Source organism: Seriola lalandi, unplaced genomic scaffold (genome assembly GCF_002814215.2).
Source record: "Seriola lalandi dorsalis isolate HSWRI2012SDOR001 ecotype SW California unplaced genomic scaffold, Sedor1 jcf7180002054825, whole genome shotgun sequence".
Classification (NCBI taxonomy): Eukaryota; Metazoa; Chordata; class Actinopteri; order Carangiformes; family Carangidae; genus Seriola; species Seriola lalandi.
The window spans coordinates 721506-738880 of NW_019525378.1; the positions used below are offsets into that span (position 1 = coordinate 721506).

General features: G+C 41.0%; 4 protein-coding genes across 5 annotated transcripts in view; 3 read left to right on the forward strand and 1 right to left on the reverse strand.

Moving 5' to 3' along the window:
- Positions 1–5662, forward strand: part of kel (Kell metallo-endopeptidase (Kell blood group)) — a 6662-nt gene extending 1000 nt beyond the window's left edge. The window contains exons 2-18 of one of the 2 annotated variants that reach the window (XM_023426448.2): positions 616–916; positions 1006–1305; positions 1415–1536; positions 2108–2266; positions 2370–2441; positions 2545–2733; positions 2826–2986; positions 3094–3211; positions 3300–3395; positions 3497–3595; positions 3686–3763; positions 3952–4058; positions 4137–4226; positions 4571–4638; positions 4798–4958; positions 5051–5140; positions 5227–5662. In XM_023426448.2, coding sequence (XP_023282216.1) covers positions 616–916; positions 1006–1305; positions 1415–1536; positions 2108–2266; positions 2370–2441; positions 2545–2733; positions 2826–2986; positions 3094–3211; positions 3300–3395; positions 3497–3595; positions 3686–3763; positions 3952–4058; positions 4137–4226; positions 4571–4638; positions 4798–4958; positions 5051–5140; positions 5227–5373 — 2358 coding nt within the window. In that variant the 3' untranslated portion in view covers positions 5374–5662. Of the gene's footprint in view, positions 1–615; positions 917–1005; positions 1306–1414; positions 1537–2107; positions 2267–2369; positions 2442–2544; positions 2734–2825; positions 2987–3093; positions 3212–3296; positions 3396–3496; positions 3596–3685; positions 3764–3951; positions 4059–4136; positions 4227–4570; positions 4639–4797; positions 4959–5050; positions 5141–5226 lie in introns of both variants that reach the window. The other variant, XM_023426447.2, reaches the window with a different exon arrangement.
- Positions 5663–6080: 418 nt separating this feature from the next.
- Positions 6081–8369, forward strand: LOC111669942 (uncharacterized). The gene is made up of 3 exons (XM_023426454.2): positions 6081–6400; positions 7235–7533; positions 7830–8369. Exons 1-3 carry the CDS (start codon positions 6160–6162, stop codon positions 8367–8369), a joined length of 1080 nt encoding a protein of 359 aa, XP_023282222.1. The 5' UTR covers positions 6081–6159.
- A 242-nt stretch (positions 8370–8611) lies between these two features.
- emg1 (EMG1 N1-specific pseudouridine methyltransferase) lies at positions 8612–10254 on the reverse strand. The gene is made up of 5 exons (XM_023426455.2): positions 10075–10254; positions 9837–9938; positions 9438–9579; positions 9086–9291; positions 8612–9003 (listed from the first exon to the last, which is right to left on the reverse strand). Exons 1-5 carry the CDS (start codon positions 10222–10224, stop codon positions 8890–8892), a joined length of 714 nt encoding a protein of 237 aa, XP_023282223.1. The 5' UTR covers positions 10225–10254; the 3' UTR covers positions 8612–8889.
- A 449-nt stretch (positions 10255–10703) lies between these two features.
- Positions 10704–17175, forward strand: nop2 (NOP2 nucleolar protein homolog (yeast)). The gene is made up of 16 exons (XM_087179331.1): positions 10704–10822; positions 11767–11894; positions 12013–12053; positions 12135–12201; positions 12613–12947; positions 13138–13369; positions 13460–13659; positions 13865–13954; positions 14454–14541; positions 14656–14796; positions 15265–15404; positions 15504–15593; positions 15705–15827; positions 15988–16085; positions 16193–16329; positions 16421–17175. Exons 2-16 carry the CDS (start codon positions 11789–11791, stop codon positions 16858–16860), a joined length of 2328 nt encoding a protein of 775 aa, XP_087035457.1. The 5' UTR covers positions 10704–10822; positions 11767–11788; the 3' UTR covers positions 16861–17175.
- Positions 17176–17375: the final 200 nt, after the last annotated feature.

A 17375-nucleotide genomic window follows, 5' to 3' on the forward strand; every position in this document is an offset into this window, starting at 1 on the left:
CAGCACACACACACACACACACACACCCACCAGAGGATCTGATCCCTATAAAAAGAAGAAGGAAGACAAACTTAATTTTTCTGGCTTTTTTTTTCTTGAAATACTGGAGATGATTTTAAAAAGGAAACACCCTGAGAAGAGAAGTTTGCTCGCAGCTGCTCAGCTGCTCCTGTGACGAGGGGTCATTAATGAACATGGCTTATCTATGGGGCTGTAACTAAATATCATTTTTATTTATTATAATATATTCAGTTTACTATCATGAACCTGAAGATATTCATATTTAAGAAACAAGATAATTATGACATATTTTCTTTAAAAAATAACAGTTAATCAATTATCAAAATAGTTAAAGACTATTTTTCCGTAGATCAACTAATGAATGCAGCTCTACAATAAAGGTTGAAAACAATAGGCTATATCACTCTTTGTAACATCTGCACTGGGGGTGAGTGAAGGCTCATTCTGAATTATCAATAACAAATCATCTGTATTTCTACTGTTCCTAAACATTTTGGAGCAACTACATAAAAAAAATATATATTTCCAAAAATGTCATGGTACTTAAGTATATCCAGTTATTTTCTGTTTTAAATTGCTCACTTCCACCTTCAGCTATCAATCCAGCCATCGTCACAGCCAGGCCTTGAGAGGGGGCTTCAGTCTCCACTGGTGTTTCAGCTGCCACTCCCCACCCAAGATCCCCCTGAGACCCATCAACAAACCCAGCCCCAGCCTGAGGTACAGCTGTCGGAGTCTAACCCCGAGCACCGGCACCAAGCAAAGCCACTGTGGATAAAACATCGAAGGCTGCTCCTCCTCTTTGGGGGGTTCTCCTTATGTGCTGCTTTTCTGGGACTAATTTACTATAAGCACCAGAATCTTCAGAGTAGGAGCAATAACCAGGCAGGCGCTGGTAGGCCTGAAACACGATGACTCAGCAAAATTACACAATAAATTCAGGACTTTCATTTCGTCTAACTTTTCTCTCACTCTTTCCTGTAGCGACTCCATGTCTTTCCCCAGCCTGTCAGAGGGCCTCGGCCCATCTCTCCACATCTGCCGATCCCTTCAAGGAGCCCTGTGACTACTTCTTGTTCACATGTGGATCTGACGGACTCTCACCAGACAGCGGGGGCAGACAGAGAGGACAGGGCATCCTGGGACATCAGCAGAACTACAATGGGAAGTCTGTGTGGTCAGAGAGGAGAGGACACAGTAAAGAGAGAGAAGACAGAGGAGTGAGACAGGAAAAAATATTAGACAGGAAAACCGTACTGCTGCAGTACCTCAGGGAGATTTTGGGTAGGAGTTTGGACTGTATTGGTTCATCCAATCACTTTGGTGTATATGTGAGCTTGTGACATCACTGTGCGGCCTGAATTGTGTGTTTTGCTTTGTATCTCTCTGTCAGAGTCGAACAACAGAGGCACCAGTTCAGCAGTGCAGAAGGCCAAAGGATTTTACAACTCCTGTTTGGACACAAGAGCCATAGAAACAGCTGGAGTGGAGCCCTTCCTCACACTCATCCAGAAAGTATGATACTCATATACCCTTTGTAAGCAGGCCCCAGGCTGACAGTCCTCTAAAAGGCTGTGCTATAGTTACAAGTAGTAATTTGTCAAAACAACTCAGCTGAGGTAATGTAAAAAAAAAAGAATTTAGTCATTTAGTGGCGGTTCCTCCTTTGCTCTTCTCGTTGCACATAAAACGAACTAGAGCTCAAATGAGAAGTTGATTAATTGTTTAACTGATAGAGAGAAAGTGACTCGTCAGCTGTTTTGACCATCGAAAAGTAATTTTTTCAAACAAACTTGCCAAATATTTGATACTTCTCAAATGTGAGAGTTTGCTGTTTTCCCTTGTTTTGCACGTCAGTTTGCTGAATATTTTTGGACTAAGGCCGAGACACGGCTGTCACCTCTGGGAAACTGTGATAGGCATTGGGCATATTTGCAGCTGATTGTCTCAGATGGCAGATGCATTATTTGTGAGAGACACGTGTTCATGAGTTGTTTTGTTTATTTATGTTTGTGGCCTGTTCTTGATTCTGATAATCCCTCTGTTTTTAATCTCTCTCTCTCTCTCTCTCTCTGTGTGTGTGCAGCTGGGAGGTTGGGCTGCATCAGGCCAATGGAATAAGACTGATTTCAACTCCACCCTGAGCCTGCTGATGAGAGACTACGCCACCTTTCCCTTCTTCAACCTCTATGTGGGCAAAGACCCAAATGAAATTGCCCGTGGTTCGACCAAAAGATACATACAGGCCAGTGTCCGTTAGGATAAACCCTAATATGCCGGTGGGAACACTGCCATAGCAAAGCAGGCTTTGTGCTTCTACTTAACTCAAGTCTCCTTTTTGTCCACAGATTGATCAGCCAGATCTATTGATCCCGATTGAGTGGAACACCAAGACACAGAAGTCTCAAGCTAAAGCTCAGGTTGATGGCCACTGTCGACAACAGAAATACCTTTTAATCAATACAATATTCTTCCATCCCACTGATGCATCCCTGAATCATTCTCCTGTCTCTTCTCGTCCAGACACTACGTCGTTTCTTGGCAACATGTGAGACGTACCTGGCGCTGTTGGGGGCCCCGCCCAGCAGCAGCATGCTCCATGTGGGCATGTTCATGTCTCTGTCCTCTGAGCTCGCTGTAGCTACTTCACCGCTGCAATATCGCCTGTCGAAAGGACAGCTCTATCAGCGCATGACCATCAAAGAGCTCCAGGTGCCGGAGGAGGAGTCTGTGTCGCTATACATGCTCGCTGTGTCTGAATTCACTGTAGTAATAGATTTTCTTCATGTCAAATGCACCAACAGATCCAGGCCCCTGCCATTGATTGGTTGGGTTGTCTGCAGGCCGCTTTCCATCCACTGACCCTAATGGAGGACGATCCTGTCCTTGTGCATAACTTGCCCTACATGGTGCAAATGACCCCAATCATCGGGAAATGGCTGAACAAGCATGAGCTGAGCAGCAGGTACTGTAAGTGACGTGGAAAAACACACAATCAAACATGTAAAAACCCTTTTCCCCCTTTTTTTTTTTCTTTTCTGACGCTTTCCTGCCTCATTTGATTCCACTCAGCGGTCCCCTTCAAACTTATATGGTCCTGAATCTGCTGCACACCCTGATGCCGGCGCTGGACTCCAGATTTTCTGAAGCAGCAAAGAATTTATCTGTGACTCTGGGTAACACTGAAGAGGTGAGGCCACACATTGAACCATAACATTTTTAATCAATTGTGAATTGATTGGTTTGAGTCACGTCTTCTCTGTGGGACTCTTCAGCAGGTGGCTCCTCGCTGGAGACACTGTGTGTTGGAGACCGAGAGAGGATTCGACTCAGTTCTTACACACCTTCTGCGTGAAAGGACGGCACGCCGAGAGGTGAGGAGGGATTGTCGGGATTCGGGACAACATGAGGTCGGCAGTGATTAAGGTTATGAGGCTGTTGTGCGTTGTATTGAAGGTTTTTTATTGTTCAACAGGCAGAGGAGGTGATTCAAAATATCTTTTCCTCCTTCAAGTCCAAATTACATGAACTCAAATGGACAGACAAGACGTCTCCCCAGTCTGTTATGAAAAAGGTAACATACGAAGAAAGAATTGATACAGCACTTTTCTTTTTCAACAGTATTCTGTAATGATTTTGATATCGATCGTCTGTCATCTTCCAGGTTCATTCTTTAAATCCAAGACTCTGGACTTCAAATGAGATCTCTAGTGAAGCTGAGCTTGATCTGCTTTTTTCTAAGGTACATTACTCACTTCCAGCGGATCCATCAGATAAGGTGTATGAAGATGTTGACTTCTTTATTTGATGCGCTCCCTAGTTATACCCACCTAAACTCCCTTAACTATTTGTCTAATAAATTGCTGCTGCTAAATGCAGTGCAGCTGAAAACAAAGAACAGCACTGACTCCACAGCCTGTGTGTTTTCAGGTGTCAGTGAACACACACAGCTTCTTCTCCAACTATGTGCAGCTACTGTCCTTGTGGCAAAAGAGGCGCAGAAAACTCCTGACTGAGCAGACCGAGAGGGTCGATGTGTGAGTGCCGGCTCTGTTCTTAAAAATGAGAATATGACTGTATTAAGAATGTATTTAATCTTTTCTCGTTTCTTTTAGTCTGTCTGTCACACCACTTCTCCTGGGTAATGAGCTCCTCTTTCCCGTGGGAATGTTTGTCCCTCCCCTCTTCCATCCAACTTATCCCAGGTAAAGAGCACTGTTTTAACTTCATGGTTTTTGTGCCTCCACGTCGGTGGCATTATGTTTTCTGGTTGTCCGTCTGTCCCATTCTTGAGATCACAATGTGGTAGTAACACCCCGTGGGGATTTCTTCAAATTTGGTTCAAACTGGTACAAGCTCAAGCTCTACTTAGATTTTGTTGGTCACTGTGACCACAGAAAACACAACTTTGGCTGTAACTCAAGAATTTACAAGCTAATTAACTCTGGACTGGTCGTTAGAGGCATACAACCGCGAGGCAGTAATTGTAGTTTATATTATTATAATGACTGAACATTATGGTTCACTCTTCTGTTTCTTTTTTTAACAGGGCAATGAATTATGGTGTGATGGGTTTCCTTCTCGCCAAAGATATCCTCCACTTGCTTCTGCCTGACAGTAAGAGATGCTCACATTTGTTGTGTTTGTTGTCGTGGTTACATATATAATGAATTACCATAAAAATATGCTGTTTTTCAGACATAAAAAACTGCATTCTCTGGGCTCCAGTGAGATTGTTTACTGCAATATCATGTCCATGTCTCTGTTGTGTTGTAGTTTACTCTCAGAGTGAGACAGTGCGTGCTGTGGGGGAATGTGTGTGGGCTCACTATCTCACTGTGACAGAAAGAACAAGCAGAGGTGGAGCATTTTCTCTCTCAGCAGCACAGCAGCAGGAGGTGTGGGTGCAGTATTCTGCACTGCAGATAGCATTGCAGGTGAGGAGCTATCTTCAGGCTTTAGTCTCTGCGTCTGTGTGACAGCAACATTAAACTCACACATCCACATTTCATCCTCCCTCGTTCCTCAGGCTTATCGTCAGAGTCTAAAGAACCATCCGGAGGACACCTCCATCTCAGGATTGTCACACACCCGCCTGTTTCTCTCATCTTTTTCTCAGGTAAAATACTTTAATCGTTTTCTTTAAGTTTTGATCTCTTATCCTCTCAGCTAGTCATCTCATGGTCTTAATGTATTCTTTTCCAGGTTAACTGTGACTTTGACCCCTACCATGGATTCATGCCATTGGAGCCCTCCTTTTTGATTACAGTCATTTGCGCCAAATCTCACCTGTGTCCTTCACGCCTACAGTGTCCCAGTAAAACCCAGCAACATACATTACAAACATGCTGAAGAGACTCCTCTGAAGACTGGCTGCACTTTTATTTTTTGTTACTGAGTATTACTCTGACAAGATACTCACATCCATGTGGTGCTGTAACCAAGCACGCTGTGGATGTTGGCGAACTGTTGTTACAAAGAAAGTTAATATAGAATACCGACAGTATGTACAACCCAAGAAACACTGATGTTTGTTTTTTTGTATTAGCCTTAATTGTTTATAAGATGTGTTTGCATGTTCCATTAATTGCACAAGCTGTTTAGTAATTATTGAAATAAAAAAAGAGACATTTGAAAAAAAGCACCCTGAGCCTTCACTATCAATGCAAGCATTTAACAATACTCCATGAAAGTCCTGCATTCAGGGAGAGATTTGGCTTTTTTGCAAGAAAAATGACTTAAATGATTATCATAATAAATTCTCAATTCATTTCTGTCAATTGTTTCAGCTCTACTTGTATGTTTACACTGTTGGACAGTTTCATTTAAAACAAAACAAAATGATTTATAAAGTAACTAGTAACCAAAGCTGTCAAATCAGTGAAAAAAATACAATATTGATGAAAATAGAAGAGTAGAAATACAAAGTAGCGATGTAAATGTACTTAGTTACTTTCCACCACTGAGTTCCAGCGGTTCCACAGCAACTTAAGAACTGTTATTTTTCAAAATCAAATCACTAAATTACTGTTTGAAAATCAGGCCATATCATGTTCCTGTCAGACTCTCCAACAATCAGCTGGAGAGTTCTCAGATTTCAGATTTCTTTTTGAAATATGAAATAGCCCAACAGGAAACATGCGGAGCAAAGCCACAGCCAAAAAAGCCTCAGAGAGGATTGCTCAGGGAAATGTTAGTATCAACATTAAAGCAAGAGAAAATACACCTTTGAGGCTGATTAAACAAGTGGGCAGAACTACTAAACCTCCGACTGGGAAAGGCCTCGGAAAAGCAGGAGCCAAACGTTTGGGCCGGCTGTTGAAACGGGCCATCCAGGACCAGGAGGAGCCGGCGGAGAAGGGACAAGTGTCTGTGCCAAGTGAGTAACACCTAAATACAGCTATTCTAGCTAATGGTAGCTAGCTTATAGCTTTTAGTTTGATACACTGATTTGACACTTTTTAATTAAGACATGTGTCAGTTGTATTTAACTCTGTGACACTTGATGTAAATTTTTATTTCCTAACATGAAGGTCACAGCTGGTTTAACCTCCCAGGGGAAAGTTTATTGCTGGGCCCCTTATTGACCCCCACTGAGCATAGTTTCATTATTTCCCCTGGTACCTAGAAACCAGCCAGTGCTCTACAGCAGACATTACTGAGTTGATTATTCTTAATTCACAGAAAACTAATTGGCAACAATTTTGATAAAGGATTCATCATTTAAATCTTTTTTTTTTTTTTTTTTATGACAGTAAACCCCACATCTTTGCAGTTTTTAACTGATGCTCAGGGCGAATTGAGTATGTTCACATGGGCTTCAGGGAAAAATGATGAGGATTTTTAAAATATTTTGTAACATTTTATAGACTGGACAATTGCAGTTTACAGGGTGAAAGGTCAAATTCAAATATTATGAGTGAAAAAAAAAAACCCTTTCTGGGATCAACTTAGAAAATACTCACAATGTAGAGATTTTATTTGTAAAATGTAGACTCAACCTCAGCCTCCCCAATATTAGCTCTAACTGACAGATTATGACTAAATATATATTAGACTGTAGTTTACATTTATCCCATCACAGAAGTCATGATTTGAATGAGGACCTTGGAGACACAAATCGAGTATTCTCTCTATTATCCGCTATTTAATTTAGTTTATTCATTGTTTTAGAATGTCACACAACCTTCTCTCATCTTTATTGATTCCTCAGAGACTCCCGTTCGCCTTTTCAAGCATCAGATTCAAACTGAGGCTGACAATGCATCCAAGAGAAACACCGCACAGACAAAGCCGGCCTCACATCAGGTTTCCCAGCTCATCCTCAGCGTGGTTTCCCACTGCAAACACCGAGGTGGCATCTCTATGGCGGAGCTCAAGCAGACGCTGGCTGCTGGAGGCTACGATGTCACCAAGAACAACAGGCGGGTGAACGTGGTGACCAAAAGGCTGGTTAATAACGTCACACTCGTCCGAACTACGAGAAATGCATCGTTAAGGCTGAACACTAAGGTAAAGAGCATTCGCCTGTTTAATTTGGTAACTTGTGAATACATTGGTATTGGTTAAAAGGGAAATACAACACTGAATGGTATGCAGTAGGACAGATAATTGCTGCTGCTGCTCTGTGTTATACATATGGTACGTTGGGATTTGGCCAATACCTTCTGAGAACAGCAGCAGTTTTTTCCCCTCCTGTCATTCAGTGTTGACTTGACCTCAAAATTTCAGTGTTAGCCACAATAGGTTTGTCTTGTCAACAGTAAATTATTTGAAATTTTCAATACTTTATTTTCTACAAAAATCAGAAAAAGCCGGACACAACACGAGTGAGGACGAGCCCGGTGAAATCCCCAAAACCAAAAGGAGATCTGAGGCAGAGCAAAGCAGTCAGCAAATCTCCCAAAGGAGCAGAAAAGTCACAGAAACAAGCCATAAAGACTCCTAAACCAAGAGGCAAACCACACAAACCAAAAGGCAAGACGAGCAGACGAGCGGCCAAATCGCACAAACCAAGAGTCAACACTCGCAATCCAGCAGGCAAATCACAGAAACTAAAAGGCAAGACTCACAAACGAGCAAGCAGATCGCACAAACCGAGAAAGAAGACGCCTAAAGCAAGAAAAAAGTCGCAAAAGCCAGCAGGGAAGAAACGCAAACCTTCATCAAACCAACCTTCACGGGTTCGAAAGCCAGCGAGGAAGGCTCAAAGGACTCGGAGACGACAACCAAAGAGAAACCAACATCCGTATAAAGTTGCCCGGAAAAGACAAAGACTTCCTAAAACAAGAGCACGATTAAAAACACGGCAGCGTCAGATTGCCAGGAGAAGGGCTTACTATTATTAGAGAGCGCAATTTGTGGCGAGGATTAATAAACTGAAACCTTTTAAGCAAACTGAAATTGTACATTTTCTTTTTATGTGACAGCTGGTCTGAAAATGTGTCTAATACACTATAACGAACACTTAGGTTAAGTATGAAAATCCAAGCACTCCCTGTAAGGGTTTTTCTCCAGTGTGCTCTACTGACACTTCCCTCTGAACTATAGTCATATGTAGTCTATAGTCTGTATGAAACCAAGCCACACATTATTTAATTGTACATTTTAATGGAACTGTATTGAGATCCATAGCTCCATGAATAGGTTACTACAATTAATAATTGTACAAAACATGGAAAAGGAAGATTGGGTACAAAAATGAATGAGTATTCCACACGGCGGCCAAACAGCATCATACTTGTAGTCCACATGGCCTCACTAGTGAAAACAGACATTTGGTGCCATGTTTTCAGCATATCCATTCTTAGTCCACTGAAAAAATGTCTGTGTAGTCTACTGTCTCCTCAGGAGTCCACCACCTGTTTGTCACAGGACCCCCCACACTTCCTCGAAGGCAGAGCACATCTTGGCACAGGTCAATGCTGCAGAGAGCGGGTAGTTACTGATTGACACGGTCTTCTCCGTGTAGTCCACATTCACCTAATAGAGACAGAGAGATTAGTATCACAGATATTTTACGATTAAAGCAGTGGATCAGCCACCGCGTAGAGCCATTCCTCACCGCTCCATGTGCAAATGCTCCGATCACCACAGCAGCTGGTCCCTCTGGCACCACAGACCGGGCGCAGACGGCCTCTCCTGAAGAGAAGGAGGTGGCGATGCGAGGGCAGCCAGGAGGCAGATGGTCGGACACTGGGTTTTTAATCATCCTCAGAAGCTTCTGTGGACCATCAGCGGCTCTGACACTCAGCTTGTGCAGCAATTGAACTAAGATGGAAGAGGACAAAAGAGGAAGATTAGGAACAGCTGAGGAAGGAAGGCAGATGCGAAACAATGACACAGGTGTAAGACTCACTGTTTTGTACTTTGCTTGCACAACAATCAAAAAACACACAACTGAGGTGGTAGTTTACCCATGAGGCCACAGAAGCGGGTGAAGGTTCTTGGGATGCGGGTCTGCGGGTTGATCTCTATCAAAGCGTTTTTCTCTGTGTGGATGTAAACCTGCAGCAGGCCCGCCCTGTTCAGCGGACTGTCCATCAGCATGAGCAGACACTGGGCAAAGGAAATAAGATATTTAAGAAGTAAGTTTCGTTTGTGATGAACAAAATTCCATCTTTCAGGACTTCTGTCTGTGTTGTCACGTCCACCTACATCTCCTTAATCCATAATGCACTACAGTGAGCGTACAGCAACACAAAAGACATGTTAACTAAACAAGGCACAACACACTGACCTGCAGACATAAACACAAATATAATAGCAGTTATGCCTAAATGTTTTTGAAGTACATTACATATATAAGTGATTACCTGATGTGTGATATCTGGTCTTATGTGTCCTGGATCTCTTCCACTTTTGACGATCATATTTTTGTGCTGGTCACAGTTTAACAGCTCAAATGTTTTCCCGACCTGGAAGAAACCAAACATATTTGGACTGTCTATTACCGACTTGTTGTAAAAAATAATTTAAAGGTATGGTTACTGATGTCACTTCCTCATGTAGCAGGCATCACAACAACACACGAACACAACCCTGGCGCCTTACCTTCACCGTTTCTAACGATGCTCCCTCCAGAATAACAACCAGTCTCCGCTCTGCCATACGGTCGTGCAGGCTGCGGAGGTGTTTGGCTGGTTTAGGTTCATATTCGTCCAAATGTTCAAGACCACGCTTCTTCCCATTAGGTGCCGCCATGATGCCTCCTGTAGGACTGTCGCAGACGGTCTGCGTCATGGCAGACGTGCGCGTTCACGAGTCAGTGTCTATATTAACTGAGGCTCGTGCATAGATCATAGACTACATAGCTATGAATATTATTTACATATAAAAAAACAAAACATACACCCCGGCAATGTTTTAGTTTCTCTTTTTCTCTTAACTTTGTGAACAAATTCTATGTCGATATTTTAGTTGTCAGTATCAACACAACTTTAAACTTTTTGTTAAATTGGTCATAATATATTTTGAGTGTAAAGACCTCAAGATTGATTTTTTTTTATAATAAATGTAATGATTATTCTGGGACGTTTTTTATTCATAAATGTAGTTTTTAATGACCACTACTGCTTACTTTGTGTTTATGTGCGTTAATGTAGATAACTACATTAAAAACATTTTTTAAACTCTCTTCAATTGCATATGCGTGTGCACGTGTCTGTGTCGCTACCACCGCCACGTCATCCATGTTCGCCGGATGATTGTCCACAACGTGTTGAAGGAAGATTCACGTGTGAAATTTTTTGGTCTTCCACCGTACAGCCAGACGTTGGAACAAAAAGTGACAGATTAATCGGTGAGTATGCGAAGACTTGATGCAGAGATTCACTCAGAGGGAAAAGACTCGGTCAGTCAGTGTTAACAATGGAGCTTTTAGCTTTTACTTACAAACACTGCATGTGGAGTTGGGTCAACTATTAGTCGGTGTGCAAATTGTCTTTATTTTGTTACGTTACTCCGTCACTGCCAAAGTTCATTAGCAGCCGTGTTATAATTCAACATTTGGGTGATTGTGTCTCTAGCAATGAATAGCAACAAACTACTAAGTAACGAGTATGATGACCTCAGGAATGTTCATGAATGTTTTCTATAGAAAACATTGAATACACGCGGGGTATAACATGGTGAATATGTCTTAAAGTTTAAGCTATGGCAACGAGTTGACTTGAGTTCAGCACAGATTTTTCCCCTTCTTAATCTGCCTCACATTTTCATTTTTGACATTTCTGCTGTGTGCCTCGTAATTTTGAACCAAAGAATTCAATCTAAGTATCAAGATCCCCTCACATCCTAATGGGGCTCTAAACTAAAAAGTGCCAGTGCATCATCATAAGTCTTATATACAGTCTGTTGGGATTTGAGGTTTAACTAAAGTATTCTTAAAAATATATAATGCTTTAAAACTTATTGAGATAGTTAAACACCACCTAATCATATTTTAGTGGTGACTAGTCAGATTTCTCTAAATTAATGGCCAATGTGCCCCAGGAATATTTTGCAATTCCTTTAAATTAGCTCAACATGCTGCAACTTTAAAGGTATGCAAGTGTATCTTAAATCATGCACATCTTGTGGTTCACTCAGTCCTCCCTGATACAATGTTCTGCAGTTGGTTTTTTCCCATGCAAATGAGTCCCATCGCAACTGAACGTGGTCTAAATGACCTCTGCTATTACACACTGACATTATTGTTATTTGGAATAGACGGTGAACAGGGACTTGCCTTCTTTTGCTTTTCAGGGTATCTGTGTAGCTCGGAGTCATGGGTCGGAAGTTGGATCCCACCAACAAGGTGAAGAGAGGGCCAGGGAAAAAATCCAGGAAACAACAGGGAGCAGAGACCGAGTTGGCGAAGTTTATAACTGATGGTGACTATGGTGTCCTTTCTGTCAGCTCTCCTAACACACATGTATTCACTGTGTAAATATGGACCAACCATTATCCAGGCTTGTTCATCAAGATGTTCTATTTTTTACTCCTTTGCAGAGGAAACTGGACCAAAACGTCTCTCAAGTAGAGGCAGGAAAAGGGGGGAGGTTGACTGATCACATAACATGAAATAACATTACTGTGTTTACAAGCTGCTCATTCGTATTGTCATTTTTTTCAGAGCTGCAAAGAGAGTCCAGAATTTGAAAAAGCCAAAAGATGTAGCAGAGGAACAGCCCAAGAAAGGTAACCACATCATTTTTTCTGTCCTTTCTAAAGATTGGCATCTTTACACGCAGGACATTCTGCGAATGTTAATTACAAACCAAACAATATTTGGTTTGTAATTAACTGTTGTCCCAGATAATAAACATACAACAAATGATGATGATGCAATAGGAAATTTCTTTGGCCATGATGAAATAGTATAGCAAATATGATTTAGACAAAAACATATTAAGGCTTCATATTTACTGTGATGGATTATCCAGCTCCAGAAATTTGACATCTATGAATTGTGGTTCAAAAAAACATTGTAACTCATGATGTTGGTGAGATTTATTTTTTTAAGGAACAAGAAATTATAAAAACAAACAAAAAATAGATGAGAATAGATATTTAATGCAAGTCTTTTTGTTCCTCTCTTTTCCTCTAAAGGATTCACTGATGAGAACAGTAAATGGTTGAAACCAGCAAAGAGGAAGCGCAAAATGAATGAACCTGAAAGTGAGGATGACAGTGAAGAGCACTGGGAGGAAGAGGAGGATGAGGAGGAGGAACAGGAGCTGCAGCAGAAGAAGAAAGGAGGAAAAGACCAAGGAAAAAAGGGTGCAAAATCAGGAGTGAAACAGGTTGAGGAGGATGATGATGATGACGGTGATGGTGATGATGACGACGATGATGATGATGATGAAGAAATGGTTGATGACTACGGCACACTTGATGACGGCAGTGCAGATGAAGCAGCAGAAGAAGAAAGTGATGGAGAGGAAGTATGTGAAACCACCACTTTAAATTTGACCAGAATTGTGATACAATCCAGACTCCAGATTTCCTCCCACTGCTACTTGGTGCTACAACAAAATCAGCCAATCTTACAAAACTTAAGGGTTGTTAATGTGGTAAAATATAATTGTTATGATTTAGTGATTACTTTCCCTGGTTTTTATTTCACATTTTTAGCTCCTTCCTATTGAGCGAGCAGCAAAGAAAGAGAAAAAGCTGAAAGAAACCATGGCTCTAGGGAGTGATGACGATGATGAGGAGGAAGATGACGAAGGTGATGATGATGATGATGATGATGATGATGAAGAGAAATCAGATGCTGACATGGATGAAGAAGACACAGTACAAACCAACATAGATGAAATGGACATATTTAGACTACCTGGGGCAGAGGAGACTGAGAAGGAAGGTGAGTGATTTAAAGTTATCTCCTCAGATTTACACTAACTGTTCTGCCATGAATCTAAGCTTTTTCTTTTTTCTCATCTGTGTTTTCAAGGTGTCTTGCCTCTAGACCTGAAGACAATTTATCAGAGGATAAAGGACAACGTTGATGTCCTTTGTAACTTCTCAACAAAAAGGGAGGAGGGCAAAGAGAGAGCAGAGTACATCTCGCTCCTGAAGAAAGATCTCTGCACCTACTACAGCTACAACAACTTCCTCATTGAGAAATTAATAGACCTCTTCCCTCTCTCAGAGGTGTGTGTTCTCCTGTGGTGCTAAAGAAAGCATGTGCTCGGAAATTCTTCTGTGGAAGTTCTCCTCATGATAGTAACTGAATGACGTACAGAGTTATACAAATTTAAACGTGTGGCTGTCGTTAAGACCCAGTTGACATTGTGGATTGATTTAAAATGACTAGAACATTTATTCGCTTCATTAGTCTTTATTTTCTTCTTGACAGCTGGTTGATTTCCTTGAGGCCAATGAAATTCAGAGACCTGTCACTATTCGGACCAACACACTTAAAACGAGGAGGCGGGACCTTGCACAGGTAACTGCTCGGGTTGGGATTGATTGATTGATTTGATAGGTTGATATGGATATTTTAACAAAATGCATAATATGTTTCACGCTCGTTTGGGTTTTTGTCGGTCAAATCACTAAAAAGCTCAGATGAAATGGTAATAGCATTGTGTTTTACAGGATGTAAAGAAACTGTTTGTCCAAGGAAATGACATCGAAGTATTGCTTTAATAAACGCAGTCACAAGAAAAATTATACTATTTTTTGAAAAATAGAAGTGGGGGCATTTGGGTCAAACAACTGGTTTGATATGAACTTGGAATGTAAATTAAATCAATGGAAGTTGTTTTTTTTTTTTGTTTTTTTTGGCTTTAGTTTTGATCATGTCATTAATGCAGAAATCAAGACCAATGAACTCCAGGAGAAACTGCTTATCAAGTGGCTTGACTACTGTTGTCAAATACTGTCAAATGCTGCCTTCAAGTGCTCACATGTTTAACGTGTTGGTCTATGTTTTCCTTGTTCAGGCCCTCATCAACAGAGGAGTGAACCTTGATCCACTGGGGAAATGGTCTAAAGTGGGTTTGGTGATCTATGACTCCTCAGTACCTGTAGGTAAGTTTCAGCACATAAATGTCAGGGATCTGACTTGTGTCACGAAGGATCTTTATTGGAAAATATCGCAGAGCGACTGTGGCCTCACCAGCTTTAACTGTTATTTTACAACAGGTGCAACTCCAGAGTACCTGGCTGGTCATTACATGCTGCAAGGAGCCTCCAGTTTTCTGCCCGTCATGGCGCTTTCTCCACAGGAGGGAGAGTTAGTGTTGGATATGAGCTCAGCTCCAGGAGGCAAGACCTCCTATATTGGTAAGATGTGCTGCAGTTATACATTGTGTAGGTGACGAATACAGTAATTTTATGAGGTGTTTGAAACTGTGTTAATGTCAACTAGGGCTGGTTATTTTCATCAATGATTAGTCTGCTGATCATTTTCTAAATTGGATTCATTGTTTTGTGCCTTATACAATTTACCAGAGCCTAAAATTACAAATTTATATGCTTTGTTTTATCCAATGAACAGTTCAAAACCCAAAAAAGAAGCATTACCTTACTTTTGAAAAGCTGGAACCAGTGGATTTTTGCTTGAAAAATTATTGAAATGATTAATTGAATATCAAAATAGTTTGCAAATAAGCTTTGCATGGATCGATTAATTGATAAATTGACAGATCATTTCAGCTGTAATGTAGACCAGTGTAAATGAAGGCAAATACAAACTTTTCTCACGTGCATATTAAATCTACTTAATGATATATGTGAACGTTCCACCTTTAGCTCAGCTGATGAGAAACACCGGCACGATCGTGGCTAATGACGCTAATGCTGAAAGATTGAAGAGTGTGGTGGGAAACATCCACCGTCTGGGCGTCACCAACACTGTGATCTGCAACTACGATGGCAGGCAGTTCCCAAAGGTAAGATTTATACATCTTTAGAAAAAGATCATCTCTGAGGTTTACACTGACTCCAGAGTTTTATCAATTGTACTGACTTGTTGAAAATATTGCTCACAGGTAATGGGTGGGTTTGATAGAGTACTGCTTGATGCTCCATGCTCAGGCACAGGAGTCATCGCTAAAGATCCAGCTGTGAAGACCAGCAAGGTAAACCACCATTCACCGTTTATGTATACACCCATATAGATATATACTTTGGATGTTAAATAATGTTTTAACACTTTGTTCCTGTGGTCCTCTGATCCTGCTTCCTGATAGGATGAGGCAGACATCCAGCGCTCTGCTCACCTGCAGAAAGAGCTGATTCTATCTGCCATAGACTCTGTCAATGCTGAGTCACCTTCAGGAGGATATCTGGTCTACTGCACATGTTCAATAATGGTATGTGTAAATGCAGAATCAGTTTTGTGCCATGTGTACTACATAAATTATGAACATAGTTTAGATTATGTAGGAGAAAGGCCTGGCTAATGATGCAGTCTCCCATTTTGATCAGTAAAGTACATTTATCTATCTTTTTATCTAAAATATATTCCACTAGATGGAGGAGAATGAATGGGTGGTGGACTATGCCTTAAAGAAAAGGAACGTCAAATTAGTTCCCACAGGACTTGACTTTGGCAAGGAAGGCTTCACCAGGTAAATGAGATGTTTGTTTTCACCAAGTATTATTAAGTTAATTTAAAATCAATTTATTGAAATGCAAATACTTCTTTAACCCTACATTTATTTTTCAATTCTTTTAGGTTCAAAGAACGCAGGTTCCATCCTTCTCTGCGACTCACTCGGCGATTTTACCCTCATTCCCACAATATGGATGGGTTTTTTGTGGCCAAACTGAAGAAGTTCTCCAATGTAATTCCAACCGCACCAGCAGGGAAAGGTAACATTTTTTTATGACTAATGCACAGCCGCCTTCCTGATAAGTACTGTGTTTATCACAAGCTAACCGTCTGTCTCTGTCACTAATATAGAAGAAGAGAATTCTGAAGCTCCTGAAGCTGTGGAGGTCGTTGCAGAAGCTCCTCAGGAGAAACCGTCCAAAAGTGACAAGACGAACAAGACGGTCCCCGGTAAGGCAGGCAGCTCAAAGAAAAAAGGCCAAACCAATGGAACAGCAGCCAAGGAAAAAGCAAACATCAAGTCAAAAGGCAAAAAGAACTTACCCACTGGACCAAAAAAGGCAAAGATCGCCAAGATGGATGGAAAGACTGTGAAAGGGGCGGAGGCCAAGAAGCTTGTAGTGAAGACAACTGAGGAGACTAAAGCATCAAAGGCTGGCAAAAAGGAAGGGAGCAGATTTGAGAAAAAGCAGGCCAAAAAGATAAAATCACCCATGAAGGCCAAGAACAGAATTGGAAAGAATAAATTCAGAAAGTTGAAGCACATGTTGCAACAACAAGACATAGAGTGACATTGTACACAGTTTAAAATGTACTAGCTAATGTAAGAGCTTTGTAGAACTTCATTACAGACCCAAATCCTCGTCCCTTCAGTCGAAGTTGGTGTGCTGTGTTCTTTCAGAGCAATAATACTGTATGTGTCAAATATGATTGTAACACGGCCATGTACAGGTGGATTGGACTGGTCAATGATGTTCACATTTAAGTTTAGTCCTCCTTTTTGTATTTGTATTACAGAATATTCATTGTGTTTGATGATTTGATTGCAGGGTGGGACAACGTTAAGAAATCTGTGAGACAATAAATCTTTTAAGATATTTTTCTCATCACTTGTTTGATTCATTATTAATGTGGGAGTTTTTACTTGCCTTTTTAGGTACAACTTGAGGTGCAACTCAGCAGTTTGGTTAGAGCTAAATGTAATAGAGTTATGAAGAACAGTTCACATCTAATAGGTTTCATCATCATCTCTAATTACATTTTAGATATCTACAAATGTATTCTGACTTGTCAGTTTTGTTTTGAT